The sequence below is a fragment of the Oreochromis niloticus genome, linkage group LG23 (genome assembly GCF_001858045.2).
Source record: "Oreochromis niloticus isolate F11D_XX linkage group LG23, O_niloticus_UMD_NMBU, whole genome shotgun sequence".
NCBI classification, from domain to species: domain Eukaryota; kingdom Metazoa; phylum Chordata; class Actinopteri; order Cichliformes; family Cichlidae; genus Oreochromis; species Oreochromis niloticus.
This window is the reverse complement of record NC_031986.2, coordinates 41,924,937-41,940,420: the sequence shown is the minus strand read 5'-3', so window position 1 is coordinate 41,940,420 and position 15,484 is coordinate 41,924,937. Positions and strand designations below refer to the sequence as shown.

Genomic DNA, 15,484 nt, shown 5'->3' with positions numbered 1-15,484 from the left:
TCTAATAAAGAGCTTTATTCAGATTTTAAATAGATTTACAAACCATAAGAAAAAAAAAAGAAAACAAAAACAAGGAGGAAAAAAAAAAATATATATCAAGTGATCGTCAAAATATCCACATGTGCATATCAAGGTAGATTGTAAACAGTCCTTTGAAGCCAAAAAGTGAGACTGCCTGGGGTCAGGTTCACTCAGTTGGAAAAGGGTTTGTTTATTGGTGGTTGTTTTGTTTTTTTCCTGAGGTTCTTGTTGTTTTCTTAACTGCTGGGTTTCCCTCAGTGAGGCTGCCACCAACCAGAGCTCAGAGTGTGGGGAGCAAGGACGATAAAACAGTAGTTTGACCCCCCCAAAAAAATCCCATTCTCACAAACCATTACAATAGAGAGGCAGGGGTTCATTCATAAACTATGTAACAAACACTGATCAATTATACAGTATTGACAACTCTGTGGCGTAAACAGTAGCGGGTAACGATCCCTGCATGGTGTGCCGACTCAGTTTGGCTCTGTTCAACTTTTCCATTTCATATCTGTGTAACTGGTTCATATCTTTACTCAGTCTTTAATGAACAACAAAAGGGCTTTTAACAATAAAGTCAATACATATAAGAGAAAACATTGCAGCCTTTACCACAAATTTAAAGGAAAAAAAACAACAACCCTGAAAACAGAAAAGCAGCCCCCCTCCCCCCTCCAAACACAGCCCAGATAAAATTGAGTTAAGAGGACCTTTTTCCTTGGACACAATCCCAACCCTTATAGCAGGTTTAAAACCACAAACACATCATAACAGCATGCTAGTGAAGAACCACATTCTCCTGTTCATGCTTAAAGATAAACCCCATCCCAGTACCTTCCCATTTTTGCTTTTCTTCTCTGCACATTTCAGCTCATCTAAAAAAATAAAATAATACAAAACCCATCAGCGAGTATTCACACACACACACACACACACACACACACACACACACACAACGGAAACATGATTACAGTCAGGATTTCATCGGAAATACTGTTAGGTGGTGGTAACGGGGGTGTAACAGAGCACTCTTGGCAGTTAGGAGAGGGTCTGATGGTGTACAGTAGACTGAAAACAAGACGCCCCCCCCCCCTTCCCCCATCTGTCTCCATTTTTAATTCTTCTGAATCACGTCCTGCATCAAGCTGCCACCCGTTTGCCTTTGAGGCCTTTGATACTGATGAGTCAAAATGGCTGGCGCAAAGAAATATGCCAGTACACACAGCCGCCAGCAGGGGGTGAGCTCTGTGAAGGGCAGTGAACAATGCAACTCTTCAGCTCTGGAGACTTGTGCTACTCTTGAGTTAGGATCACAAACCACAGACAGACGCAGCCACACATGTCCATCTCTGACCAAGGACATGTGGCTGGCTTGTGAGACTTGAGTTGGAGTTCGGGACACGCTGCAAAGCTCAGCTTTACTGCCACACTTAAAGCACTGCATATTGAGTAAGTTCAAGCACTGACTGCATAGGTTTGTTAAATACAGTACATTAGATTTCACGAGCAGCAGTGAGCTGGGCTAGCGGTTTCTTAATGCATCCGGGCCACTAGTAGCGCATGCTTGTACGACGAAGGCCGTGTGGCAGTCGGTAGAGGACGTTTCTGGGGTTCTGCTCTACATGCCATTCTTTAGTTCAGCTGTTTGATCTTACCTTCCTCACTCACACCTCGGACAAATCTGACAGGTGCCGCTATAAATAAGTTGTTCCATCAGGACGGCCCCGTTTACACAATATCGCCACCTGAGAATTAAAAGAGCGGGAGGGGGGCTGACTGACTCCTTATGCCACTTTCCTCTTGCCTGGCTGACTGGGGTTTGCCGTGACTCATGGATCCCATTGGTCAGTCACATGTGGAATATTAGGGAGTGAGGGAAGGCACACGAGTGTGAATGGCAGACAACTTTCATGTGTGGAGCAGCACAAGCCTTGCGGCTTAAAAGGTCAGAGGTGAGGCATGGCAGGGCTTTGAACAGCCTGCAAACTAGAGTAGAGTCACACACACATCCGGGGCTCAGAGGCGGAAACGACTCCGCTTTAGAAAAAGGGAAAAAAAACACAACAAAACAACAACTCGCGCAGACACACGTACGCACAGTATGCCAATTATCCTACGTTAGCTTTCTTCACAAATCTTGCTTTACTCTGACCTGAACCTGCCTCCTGATGACTGTGATTAAGAGCAGGTGTGACCATTCTGCACCAAAATTAACTCAGACATCATATTTGTTTCACTCAAAGCCTGCAGAAGAAATAGGACTCGAAGCTAAAAGGCTAAGTTAATTTTTAGTAAGTGCAGATCAACAGGAGGAGGTGAGGAAACCAAAACTATTACTTTGAAGCTGAGTGTGCATATTGTGTGTAACCTTTACTCAGAACAGATAAAAAAAAATAAAATAAAACATGTAAGCAGAAAAAACTCTGTAGCCTTCTTTTCTTCAATGCATTGGGTTTTAGTGCGCACGCTGTGACTGCACATGTGACAGAAGGTGGACGGGGGGCGGGCTGTGCTAAGTGAGTACTCGGGAAGAAGAGGGGTAGGTGGGGATTTAAAGTTCAGTTCATGACAGAAGAGGGCGGTCAGCGGTGGGGTGGGGGTGTTGAGAACAAGAACAGCAGGCAAGGGGACGATGTTGCAGGGAGGGCGAGGTCAGGAGTCCTCAGTGCCCGAGTCGTCCTCATCATAGCAACAGTCCTCATCGTCCTCCTCCTCATCATCATCATCCAGCTCCTCGTCATCGTAGTAGTCGTCGTATAAGAGGTTGGAGCCATCGTCTGTGGGTGGGACTTGGGTTCGGACGCAGTACTCGTCCAACGTGACAGGAACCTTGACACCGTCCCGCTCTGCGTCCGCTTTGGTAGCCACCACCTGCTTTCTGTAAGACGCAAAGAAGAAACAGAAGAGGTGAAAAAATAAATAAAAATGAGGCTATGAGCAAGTTCAGTTGTGGCGCTCCGTTTCTACTTTACAGACAAGCACCCGTTTGAAGTGAGGAGACAGTCGAGTGCGTTTTCCTTCTTGTACCTGATGATCTCGATGTATTCTCGGTCCTTGCCCTTGCTGTCCCTCCACTTTCGGTACATGACGGAGGCGTCCACGTTGGCGGGGGAGAACGTGTTGGGTTCATTCAGCAGAGAGATCACACTGAGCAGGATGGTCCTGAGAGAGAGGCCAACAGTGGAACGAGTGATTAAAATAGTTGAAGGCAATACAGGATGAGAAGAAGGAAACAGGGCGGAGAGTAGCAAAGATGGAGGTAAGACGAGACAAGAGACATTGAGTACAGGAAACAGAAGTGTACAGAAATGGAAAGACACACACACAGACAAGAAGAGGGAGAGAGGGTGAGGGAGGGAAGGAGGGAGATGAAGGTCAGGGTCAGACGAGCAGCCTGCTAACCCTCTGATCATCTGTCTCTGCTGCTGCGTTTGACTTTATTGGCCTAAACTCTTACAGAATTCAGCTCTGATTAAGAGACCAGTCACACAAACATGGGTGGGCAGAATGTTTTATCCTCCAAAACATTGTTTACCCACTCTCCTCTTGTAAATAATATTAAGCTGCTTTTGTATCTGTCGCTTCTGTCTGCAGCAGTCGGAGGATCCTTTATTAAAGACACATCCGTAGTGGATTTTGTCTACACTGAGCACAGAAAAAAAAAAGACAACTGAGAATCTGGAGGGACCAAGTAATTCAATCTGTGTCAAGCAAATATCAGAAATAAAAAGGCGTATGAATTAAACATCATGTTTGGGTGTTTGCTACATTTAAACTGCAGCAAGCTGAGAAAAGGCCTCAAACAATCATCCTGTTTTCATGCTACAGGATCTGGAGTCAGCCATCTACATTTTCTGCTCTGTAGGCAAAAATGCAGTACTGCTTTTGTAATATTCAGCTCTGAGGCTTCATTACTGTGGACAAAATTGCAGTAAAGACATTCATTTCTTAAAGTACATAATGTAGCTACTGTTTTGCCACCACACTTGAGTAATGGTGAAGCCGTTTAGAGGCTCACAAATGTACCCATAGAGCTGGTATTACATCCAGTAGCAAGGAAAGACAACAATGCCACCCGAATGTAAGCAAATGTCTCTGCCTGGCTACAAACATTGTCTTGCTCCTCCCCTGATCCTCCATGATAAGCATGACTGGCCGTGGCCAATGACCTTCTTTAGCAGGTGCACAGCCAGTGCATCTCCAGACCTGTTCAGACGTTCCTACTCTATGATGAAAGCAAAATCCCGACTGACACAAAATGCATTATGCATCTAAATGAATCAATTAAAAATTCATTATGGTCTAGCTACAAGCCAGAAAAAGGAAAAAAAAAATCCCTGCAGATCATCATCATCATCTTCTTTTTTTTTTTTTTCTCTTGAGTTGTTCCAAGAGCCTGACGTGTACCTGACGTTCTGCGTGGGGTTCCACCTCTCCGAAGGCAGCTCACCGCTCTGTGGGTCGTCCACTGGTGGATGAAGGATAGAGATGCACACATCCCCGTTCTAGGGACATGAGATAGTAAACAAGCATGTTCAGACAAGCAGTCACCTTTAAGAAGTGCGAAAAGATTCAAATATTAGGGCTACATGTTGAAAAAATTAAAAAAAATAAAAATCTACTTGGAATCACAAAAATGTCAATGTTTAACATTGACGCTTTTTTAAAATAAATTTTTTAAAATTGTTTAGCTTTACCTCATAGATGTTCGGGTGCCACATTTTGGTGAGAAAGCGGAAAGCTGGTGGAGAGTACGGGTAGTCGATGGGAAACTTGATCCGAGCCTTGGGGTGAGAAAAGACACCTATTAGCGGCGTACTGACAGGACGAGTGTTTACCTCTCTCTCATGAACAGACAAGTTGTAACCAATTTCCTTTGTCACCGCCTGGTAACCATTTCAACTCATTAGTACAACCGAGCAACAAGATGATTGCTTTACCCACAGTTAGGCATTTAATTAAAGACAGTCCTGGTGCCATTTGCTTACACTGTGTAATGGATCTACACACACACGGTCAGAAACAATTGCAAGAACACACTGCAAGTCCAAATGATTCTGCAGAAGAAATAAAAGCATGCATGTATGTGGCTCTCTGTCGGGGTATTTACTGACATAATGCATGCCCTAGGCGTTACTTTAACCATCAAAACCCGACCTAACATGTGCCCCAAACAGTCCTGTGTCACATAAGCCAAGCCATAATGTTCTCTCTTCCAAGGTCTAAAACTCTTTAGTGGTCCTCAAAAAGATAACCACACAAGTACAGACACAGCTGCCAAGGAGAGAGGGCTTTATTTTGACTGCTTTTCTTCACAAAGCCCTACACTGCAGCACTGATGCCAACGCGCAGCAGCTGATTGAAGACCTCCACAATCACGCCGATCAGCGTCAGTCGTGATTGAAAGAAACCTCTAAATAGTAGCTACAGGGTCAGTGCAAAACATAGCTAATGACAGTGTAATGTAATACGGTGTGGAGGAAGGGAGGGATGGAGGCTTGCAGTCCGTTCAGCTGCAAAGCGCGTGGAGCTTAGAGAAACACCGGAGGCTGAGGGGGGGGTGTAATGGTGCTGGTATAAAGACATTGTGTTTGTCCTCTCCAGCTGTCACTGCAACCCAAGACAATCCACTACTCACACTCATGTTCTGCCATTATATGTCCTCACATTGAAAACAACCACACAGACACACACTGTAAATCCTGTGTGGAAGACCACTCCTCTGTTTTCCATAAAGCGTGCCATGGGAGAGACTGTGACGGAGCACACACACCAACAGGACTTATTATACACAAACGCATCGCTCACAGCATGAAACCTTCTGACCCCCCCGCCCCCGCCAAAGTCTCTCTCACACACACCCGTGTACATTTGCTGATTCGGCATGGTCAGCTGGTCCTCGCCACAGTGAACCAACTAGCAGGAGAGGGGGCGAATTGGCAGCAGGGGTGGTGGAGGAGCAGTAGTGGGAGGAGGTAGAGGGGGATTTCATTTGAACTAAAGGGGGTTGGGCTCTATATAATTTTATAAGCTTTGAGCCTTCTTTGACCGCTTTGCCTAATTTAACCCTCGTGCATGCAGCCAAATGTTTTATCTGTGCAAAACACTGAGTGACTTGTTGATAGTCACAGAATGCTCTGCATTTAAGACTCTTTGTCATGAAGGAGTGTGTTTGTACATCCCGACTAACAGCACAAGATAAATTCAGTCAAGACGACAAACACACGCAACCTGCTTATCCTAACCTGCGCTCTCCATATCATAGCAGGGCAGAGAGGAAGAGTTGACAATCCTGAGTGAAGAGGCGCTGAAAAAAATAAAATCCCAGAGTTTAACCGGCCTTGCCAGATAACTGGCGACCCATCAGAGTGCACAGTTCAAGCCAACATTGTACACATTACAGCCTAGCAGCAGTGCAACACATAGCAGCTAGCCAGGAGGGTGGAGGAAGGGGGAGGAGGCCATACAGCAACAGTGATTGCTTAGTTTTTAGTCCAAAACAATATAAGCAGTAAGATCATATCAGTCCCCTGGCTGGAAATGGGGCAAAGGAGACATTAGTTTGTATATTTTGGAAAGCTGGCCCTCCGTTGCTCCCTCCTTCCGCAGCATGTCCATAGATAGTCAAATACCTGCTGTAATTTAGAGCTCAATAAATAAGCTGACAGTGACAGCATTTACCGGTAAGGATGTTTTAAATAAACCACACTAATCATCAGCAGCCATTCAACAACACTTTCGGTCACAGTGAGAAAGTTCTGGGTCTGAATCTCCTGGTCAGGTGGGCCTTTTGGGAGTCAACTTTGCATATTCTGCCTGATTCTTAACTATTCATTCTGCATCCACAGCCAAAATGCAAAGAAGAAAGCACAGTATGAATGTATGGGGAAATATAGCTTGTAGCCTAAAGCACTTTCAGTGGTAACGTAGACAAAAGTGTTATGTAAATGCTCCTTCATTTCCATCTGGTCCGACTCAACAGATAATACAAGGACTAGTTTTGGCTGAGTGTGCCAAAACATCCTTCCAGTGTCTGTTTTACCCCAAACAAACACTGAATGAGTCCCTAACATGCTTCTTTAAGATGGATGCAACTACTTCACAGGACATATCATGGATTAAAACTAGAATTACTCCCCAAAGCACCATTAAAATTTGTTTGTTTCACACCTCTGGCAGAGAGCTTTCCATCTAAGCAGTTTCATCCAAATCTATTCAAAGCCACTGAGATACCATGAAACCAAACTGTGATCAGATGTGGAAGAAATCCAGCTCCAACTCTATCCAACTGTGGGGAAGTTCAAAAGAAGAACACAGCTCTTTGGTGAGACAAACTCACCCTGCCCATCAAGAAATAGCCAAATCTGTACGTCTGAATAAATAAGTTGAATCAATATCTCAGTTTTTAGCCCCGGGCAGAGAGACCCATGTGGCAACCCTTCCCATAAAATAGTCCCATTCATCACAGTCCTGCGAGTCTGAGAGCAAATAAGAAAGCAGGGAGGCAGGGATATGCATTAACAATAACCATGAGCAAAAAGGAAAGAGTGTGATTTCACATTGCAGCTTAGCAGGAGGCTTCAGACTGTTTTCCTGTTCTAAAACAGCTACACAATTTCATTGGCTCTTGACCTACCTTATTGTATGACTACCTATTATACAGCAGATGGACGTGGATAGAGGAAATAGTGGATAGAGGAGATCATGCATAGATGAGGTAAAGAAGTGGCCCAAGCAAAGACAGGCTGCTTGGTTGGCTTATTTGCTCTGCAGCTGTGAGCCGCTTCAGCTCCAAGCAGACAGAAGATAAGAAACGCGAGGAGAACGAGCGAGGACAATGCAGCAGGGTCTTCGATGCCCAATATCAGCGTTCTCTTTTCAAATACATCAGTGGTCCTGCTCTGAGTCTTTACCCATACAGCTGCTCAACCAAGACGTTTACCCAAAACAGAGTGCTATTCTTAGAGTATCTGTTGAAACATGCTGGCTTGCATGTCATGCCTAATAATTGGCCCGAGCAGCCAATTAACAGCCTTCATTCTCAGAAGGAGATTCACTTTGAACATCTCATCTGAGAAGCTGACAGGAAGTGCAGCTGATTTTTCTTTTGCCAGGCAAAAAACACCCAAAAAACTTATAAAACACTCCCCTTGTTATTGTTGCATTATAGACGGTGAGGATCAGTTTCCTCTTTCTATGAAAATCTTTGACTGTGACCTGAAAAGCTGCCTTGAGGAAGGAACGAGTCAGAGAAAGAGCACGCCCACCCTGCGGATAATGACAGCGAGGCAAAGTAAACCAGGTCAATGCAAAGACCCTGAACAGAACAAATCATTCTGTTCTCCCTGTGCACCTCTTCACCGTCCCCACAGACCTTATCCTCTCTCACACATACGCAGGACAAGGAAAACGGCCCCGGCACAGAGCAGATCCCACACAGCACATGCAGATCTGTGAGATTAACAGGTTCAGATCCAACAGAATCCCCTCTTTCTCTTCAATTGTTTTTTTTAAATTCTCGTCCTTCTGGTTGTTGCAGAGCTGTAATACAGTTATATTTCAAACAACTCTTAGGTGGTCTTAGCACAACGACATTTCAAGAAGCCCACCGAGCCACGTCTCAGAGATGAGATTATTGCACCAGTGGCCCAAACAGGAAGAGGAAGAGAACACACTGCCAGGGCTTCAGGGGATGGTTATAACCGTCTACCAGAGCCTCACACTTACCTCTGCTCACAGCAGGCTGCGCTTTCAAAGGGGGGGGCATTGCAAGGAAAAGGGCTGTGCCTCCTCTTGATCTGGCCCTTTCAATATTCCCTGTTTTTGGAGTTTTTTTTCCTCCCCTCTGCCCTGCTCTTGTTTCTCTGTGACACAGCCAGAGGGGGAAACATGACTCCAGCAGCTCAGCCAGGCACACTGCAGTCAGGTTAGGTTTTTTTACCCTCCCCTCTACTGCTACTGCAAGGCTAACAGGGAACATGTACAAATTCTGTAGCATATTAGAAAGGTGCAACTACAAAGTCAGCTTCTTAATCGCAACCAGTGTCTGTCATCTGATTGTCAAGTGCTTTAAAACAAAAACAAAAACAGACAGGCCCGGGCAAAAACCAAAGGGCAGCTCTCCTCTTTCATAACAGCTGTGAACATGGGGTCTGTCAGTCGAGAAAAACACTTGACTTACAGATTAAAGGTGTTTTCTTTTAGAGTATTAGCTGCAGATCCCTCATTTACATCATGACCTCAAAGTTGACACAGCCCCTCCACCCAAGCTCCAGGACCTTCAAGACCTGTGCCACTTTACACATAGTGAGAGATCTACAAGTCACCACAGGAAACTTTAATGTGAAGCATAATTAGATGACTGTATCTGTGGACATAAATAGTGAATGCTGCATCTGAAGTGGAGGGCAAAACAAACAAACAAACAAAAAAACAAAAAAACCTCCACCTGGAGAGCACAGAGCTACAATCAGTGCAATGCTTTAGGTTATTCCAACATAGAGGTATTAAAAGCAGTACAAATATACAGAAATGTAGCAAATGGTGAACAAACTATTTTGTTTCATGCAAAGTAAAAATGTCTCTCTGTCATACGACTTGTTGACCTGGCCGACCCTGCCTCATGTCAGTGTGTTCTAGAAAATGCTTGGCAAAATTAAAAATGTGTGGGCTGTTTCACTTGTGGCTAATGGTTACGGTTTTCGGCAGACATTAAATGTACTGCCGACAGAATAGGAAGCAAAATTAAACCCACAGCTTTAAATACACCGGTGGAAGTACTGCGCTTTGTGATGCAAACTGTAGTGTTTGCATGTGTTCAGGGTGGGACACTACCTTAAAGTCCTTACAGAAGCAATTCTTGCCACACAAGCCATCTTAAAAACACTGATTGTTAAAGCCTGAACTTCAGTGCTCACCTGGACATAAACCATTGCACTTTTATATTTGAACCACCAGTCAAAGGTGAATAAAACTAATTCCATCTGTCTTCTTGCATCAATTCAGGACTATTTGAGTGCAGTGCCTCTCTTTCATGAGGTCTCTGCCTGTCACGGCTGTTAAACTTTGCTGAATTTGTATTGTATCCATGTTCTGTAACTAATTTTAAAAGCACTCAAACTGCAATTCAAGTTCAAATCATCAATAAGTCGCTGCTCACTAGATAAATCTGTGAATACCCAAAACATCTAAAGTTCTGCAGCAGTCATACTCGATACGTGGTACTATGCTTCCTATCATTTGGGCTGGTGAGTAAGCTGTTAAAGCCGTGGAGTGTTTTTAACTGTGTGACTCAAATCTTATCCCCGGGGACAAACAGATGTGAGGAGAAAGAAGAAGAAGAAGAAAAAAAAAAAAAAAAAAAAAAAGCAGAGTGAGAGAGTCAAACACTCATTACACTCAGTGTAATCTACACACCGTTTCCTGCATGGAGAATATTTTTAAACTCTCTGCATTACCAAAGTTTTCATATTTAAGCCTCAGATTAAAAGAATAAAAAAAAGTCTATGACTAAATAGGAAAGACTTTACAAAGGTGCACACAAATTGAGCTTGTGCAAAAACAGCAGGACTGCATATTGTGAGAATAATCTGCAATATACAATAATGTGACTAGACACTCCAACATGGTGGTCTTCAAACAGTTTGGGTGTATGTATCTGTATTCACAGAGCTGAGAATCACCCACGATGGAATATTATCACAATACTTCACTCATGATACAATATTATTGCAACTTTTAACATTTTGCAGGATGTTAAAAACACAGCAACATTTATCACCTTTTTTTCTAACCGCAAATTACATCCTCAAACTTTGTCAGTTTCAAATAAGATAACACCATCTTGCTTTAGTTTATTTTTTGCTGCGAAATGAGATGGTCAATGCTGCTATCAGTCTGTGGTTGAATGGGGTCAAGCTGCCAATAAGATGCAATCAGTTTCTGATAATACAGCAATTATTGTGAAGAAGAAGAAGAAGAAGAAGAAATTATTTCAACTCTTCGACAAGCTCTCTGACAGTGATTGCTGTCAGTACAACTCAGACTGCAAATATATGCAGAAAGAGTGCCTCCTTTAAGGCCACCTGTGCAATCACCTCGCCATCAAAACTGGTCGTGAGTGTGCAACACCCTGAGGGTCTGGGCAGCCTAGTCACCAATCAATCGGTTGCAGAATGTACAAAAACATTCAATCACCACCATTTTTATGTTTTGTTTTGTAGTTGCAAGAAGGTTGCTGTCCTATCTCTACTCCTGTGACTGAGCCATTAGCTTAATTAGGAGATAATTAAGTGTGCCCAGTGTTGGATGGTTTTACAGTTGAGCCGATTTAATGCAAGTTTCCTCGGCTAACATTATCACAGGATGGTGGAGCATGAGCTGTGCCCTCTTGTTTCCAGTATTCCCAAAATATTTGATATCACTTAAGAAAATATCAATATTTGGTGTCCCTGTATCGCTTCAATACTGCCACAAAAAATATTGTGATACTATGCTGTATTGATATTTTCCCCCACCACTACTAATTATCAGTCCTTTTCAGGTAGTGTCGTTAAATCCCCAAGCACACCTTGACCTGTCTCAGCACCTAGTATGGGAACCACTGCTTTAGCCAACTCAGCTGCTCATGTCCCAAGACCACAGCTTACTACAGGCCAAAGTCAGTAAACATCAGAGTCTCAGAGCCTAAATGGATTCCTCACATGAATACACAGAAATGTCAGAGTCAGCAAATGGGTGTTAGCACCGGCGAGTATATGAAAGTCATAGGTCATGGGTCAGCTTATCGTGATAAGGCACTGTGTGTTTACTTCTGCACTGTGTGTTTACTAAAGCAACCAGGACAGTTATCTAATCCTGTGTGAGTGACACTTCAATATGTCTCGGTCCACTCTGTGCGTGCCTGCCTGCATGCATAATGTGTTCGTCATAGTGTGCCTTTTTCAAAGCAACACCCATGTGAAATAAACGCCTGAGTCAGCCAGGTTGCACGTGACGTCAGTATCAGCGCCGCTTCAGATGAACAGGCCTCACAGCGAGTCATAACTCTTTGTTTGTTTGGGTAACACCAAAAAGAGGTGGTTCTTTCTCTCTCTCCTCTTTTTCCCCCCTCCCTTCTTTCTTCTGAATATTACAAACTGGTCGGATAGAAACCAGCACAGAACAATGAGTCACAGCCATGCGGCAGATTTCACAGCCAAGCTGTGCATTCCTGGCCCAACAAAGGAATCCTGTACACGGCAACCACACAGACCCACTGAACACCGTCTACGGGAGCCTGGTCGGGCCCCTCCGTTTGCGCTTACAGGCTTTAAAAAGAGCAGAGGCAAAATGAAGACTGTTTCTTAGGAACTGGAACTAAAAAAAACACACACATCAGGACAGCTGAAGGGACAGTGTGCAAAAAGAGAGGTGTTACATGACGTCTGCAGACAATATTAATCATTTACAGCTTAACAACTGTTGTATGGATACAACACAGGCTTAGCATTGTGAGGAAATAAAATCAAGTTATTGTAAAGCAATCGTGCAGAATTTGTTACTTTGCTTTTCTCCAAATTAAAATCTGGTTTCAAGGAAGCATTATTGTGCCACGTCAATAAAAGGCTTGTCATCTGTTTTTTTGTTTTTTTTGATACACAGTAAAAAAAAATTAAATTAAATTAAATTAAAAAAACAAAAACAATCTAGGGCAAGTCTGAAGCACAGCTACTTGGGGCTTTATTGCACTAAACATAAACAAAGTAATGAATCCAATCACCCTCCAGGATGAGCATCACAGCACCCAAAACAATGACTCCAGTGAGTTGCAACATTTGAAAGTTAGAATTAGAAAACATGGCAACAACTGACATGCCAATATAAATACTTGTACTAGAACTATAAAACACTACTTAATGGTCAGTACTCAAGGGGTCAAAGGGCAGAGAAATGGCACACTCAAACATTAGCCGCAGAAATCTTCTGAAGACGGAAATACGCTGGTGGCGGTTTATAATCAGCACAAATTCTGCTAAACAGGAACAAAACCAACGCATCTTTACTCTCAAGGGAGGAAGTAGACGAGAAAACAAATTATGAGTCACTACACAAGTTAGACAAGTTAAGGCTGGGAGCCATTTAACATTTCAAAAGCAAGGTTAGTACCATGCATTGTGTTTGGTACATGTGAATAACCAACAAAAAGAGTACTCGAGCCAGGGCTGTAATGATGAACACAAAGAAAAGGACTGAATTAGCGAGATAGATGATGAGCTTAACTATCAAGGTAGTGCTGGAGGCGGTTATGCTCAACAACCTTTTGTTTCAAGCCAACAAAAAAAGTAACTCGGGCACATGTAAGATCTGTAAGAGACCTCACTGAATCTGTGTTTTTAGGAGAAAATATACCCCAGCAACAAAGTTCTCATGGAGTCTTGCTGGTTTAAAGTTAAACAAAGAAGGATTTGTCACAATAACGCTAAACAGGGAGCAATTAGCCAAGTTAACGTTATTAACGATTACCTGCTGCTGGTGGAAACGGTTACATGAAGGGTGAGGTTGGTCGCTTGGTTGCCCTGTATGAGTAAACTACTGAAATATACAGTAAAACTAACCAGTTAAAGAACAATAGACGGACTGCTAGCTAACATTAGCTACTCACCTTAAAATAACCACCCTCGTAGTGTGTATTCGGGGGTCCGAATATCGCTACTTCCCAGTTGTACAGGTCCGACTCGTCCACCAAAGTTATTTTGAACCCTTCGACCGGCTCATCTTGAAGACTTTTCATCTCCAGCATTAATGCTTTTTGGGAACTGGCTACATGATGTTTATTCTGAGCCATATTCCACGGCGATTTATATATATAAAAAAATATCAGCGACCCACCACAGCTGTGACTACGAAGGACAAAGCTAGCTCGTTACAAACAACAGCTAACAGTAGAAGAACGGAGCTCGTCACGCAGGAACGGTTGGTTTCCGTTTGTGTGCGGTTCCAAAACGCGTCTGGGCTGGAGCTGATGCGCCTTCCTCTCTGTTGTTGTGAACAATCCAACGGAGCCCCAGTTATTAACGACCATGAACCTACCGTTATCAAGTCGAAGGTATTACTTGCCTTATTTCCGGTGACATTCTTAAAAATAAAACTCCTAAGTATCAGTAGCGCATATCAGACAGCTGTGAAAAAACATTTCCCCTCCTTCCTGAATTCTTATTTTTTTGCTAATTTTTCAAACTTGTCTGTTTGAGATCGTCAAACAAATTTTAGATATTATGTTATTAATAAAAGTATATTATATTCATCACAGTTTAACCCATATAAATACAAAAAAGTTTGTAAAAGATGCTTTCATTTTTCAAATCATAAGAGCAGTCGCCTCAAGGCACTTTATTCTGTAAGATAAAGACCCTACAATAATACAGAGAAAACCCTAACAATCAAACCACCCCCTGTGAGCAAGCACTTGGTGAAAGTGGGAAGGAAAAACTCCCTTTCACATTTGCCAAAAGCATCTTCATGATCCCCAAGACCGTTGGAAACATGCTCTATAGACTGATGAGACAAAAGTTTAACTTTTTAGAAAGTTAGAATCCTAAAACTAACACAGCATTTCACAAAAAGGGCATCATACCCACAATCAAATATGGCGCTGATACTGTGAAGGTCTGTGGCTGCTTTGTTGCTTCAGGATCTGGGCGACTTGCTGTAAATGATGGACCCATGGATTCTGCTGTCTGCCAGAAAATCCTGAAGGAGAATATCTAACCAAGTCCACCTTTGAAAGGAAAATTAAAGTTTTGATTTTGTGGTTGCCTAATCAGAGTCCAGGTCCAGGTCTGATAAACTTACTTTCTCATGACCAAAATTCCTCCACAGCAGTGTGGAAAGACTCATTGCCAGTTTTCACAAATGCTTGATTGCAGATCTCACTGGGTGGCACAAACAGTTATTAGGTTACTAGCTCTTTCACACAGGGTAGGTTTGGATAGCTTTTCTCCTTTAATAAATGAAACCACCCACCAACTGCATTCTGTATTTGTTCAGCTTGCCTAAAATTTCTTTCAACTGAAACATGTTAGTGAGACAAATGCAAAAGATTAAAAAAATCAGGAAGGGGGCAAATACTTCCTCACAGCACTGCACAATTTGCCCCTCCCTCTTCTGACCTTTACTGTAGTTGCACTCTCTCAGGTAAACAACTTAAGACCTTACAGTTAGGATGTTTTGAATGTTTATGATGAAGGTAGAGTCTTTATTTTTAGGTTTTGTGTCGTTTAATGTACTTCTAGTTAAACATACATAAGTGTCCATGTTTGCTTGCGCTTAGAGAAAAATAGTTCGAATCGCGAGTTTTGTTTTGAAAGTCTATACCGGAAACTCATTTTGATCTCGGTTATCTTTGCTACCGAAAGCTTGTCAACCTCTTTTTATCGGGTGCGTTAAGGAGGAAAAGGAGATTGGCCAAGCGGCATTTTCGACAAAA

General features: G+C 43.0%; 1 protein-coding gene across 2 annotated transcripts; it reads right to left on the bottom strand.

Annotated features, from left to right (window-relative positions):
* On the bottom strand, positions 1–14,748 carry cdc34a (cell division cycle 34 homolog (S. cerevisiae) a). Of its 2 annotated transcripts, none has more exons than XM_005479038.4 (5): positions 14,637–14,748; positions 4,716–4,802; positions 4,426–4,523; positions 3,046–3,180; positions 1–2,896 (listed from the first exon to the last, which is right to left on the bottom strand). In XM_005479038.4, the coding sequence occupies exons 1-5, from the start codon at positions 14,721–14,723 to the stop codon at positions 2,671–2,673; spliced, it is 633 nt and encodes a 210-aa protein (XP_005479095.1). In that variant the 5' UTR covers positions 14,724–14,748; the 3' UTR covers positions 1–2,670. The 2 variants fall into 2 exon arrangements, with proteins under 2 accessions (XP_005479095.1, XP_003439883.1); XM_003439835.3 differs by lacking the exon at positions 14,637–14,748 and adding an exon at positions 13,661–14,101.
* Between the last annotated feature and the right edge of the window lie 736 nt (positions 14,749–15,484).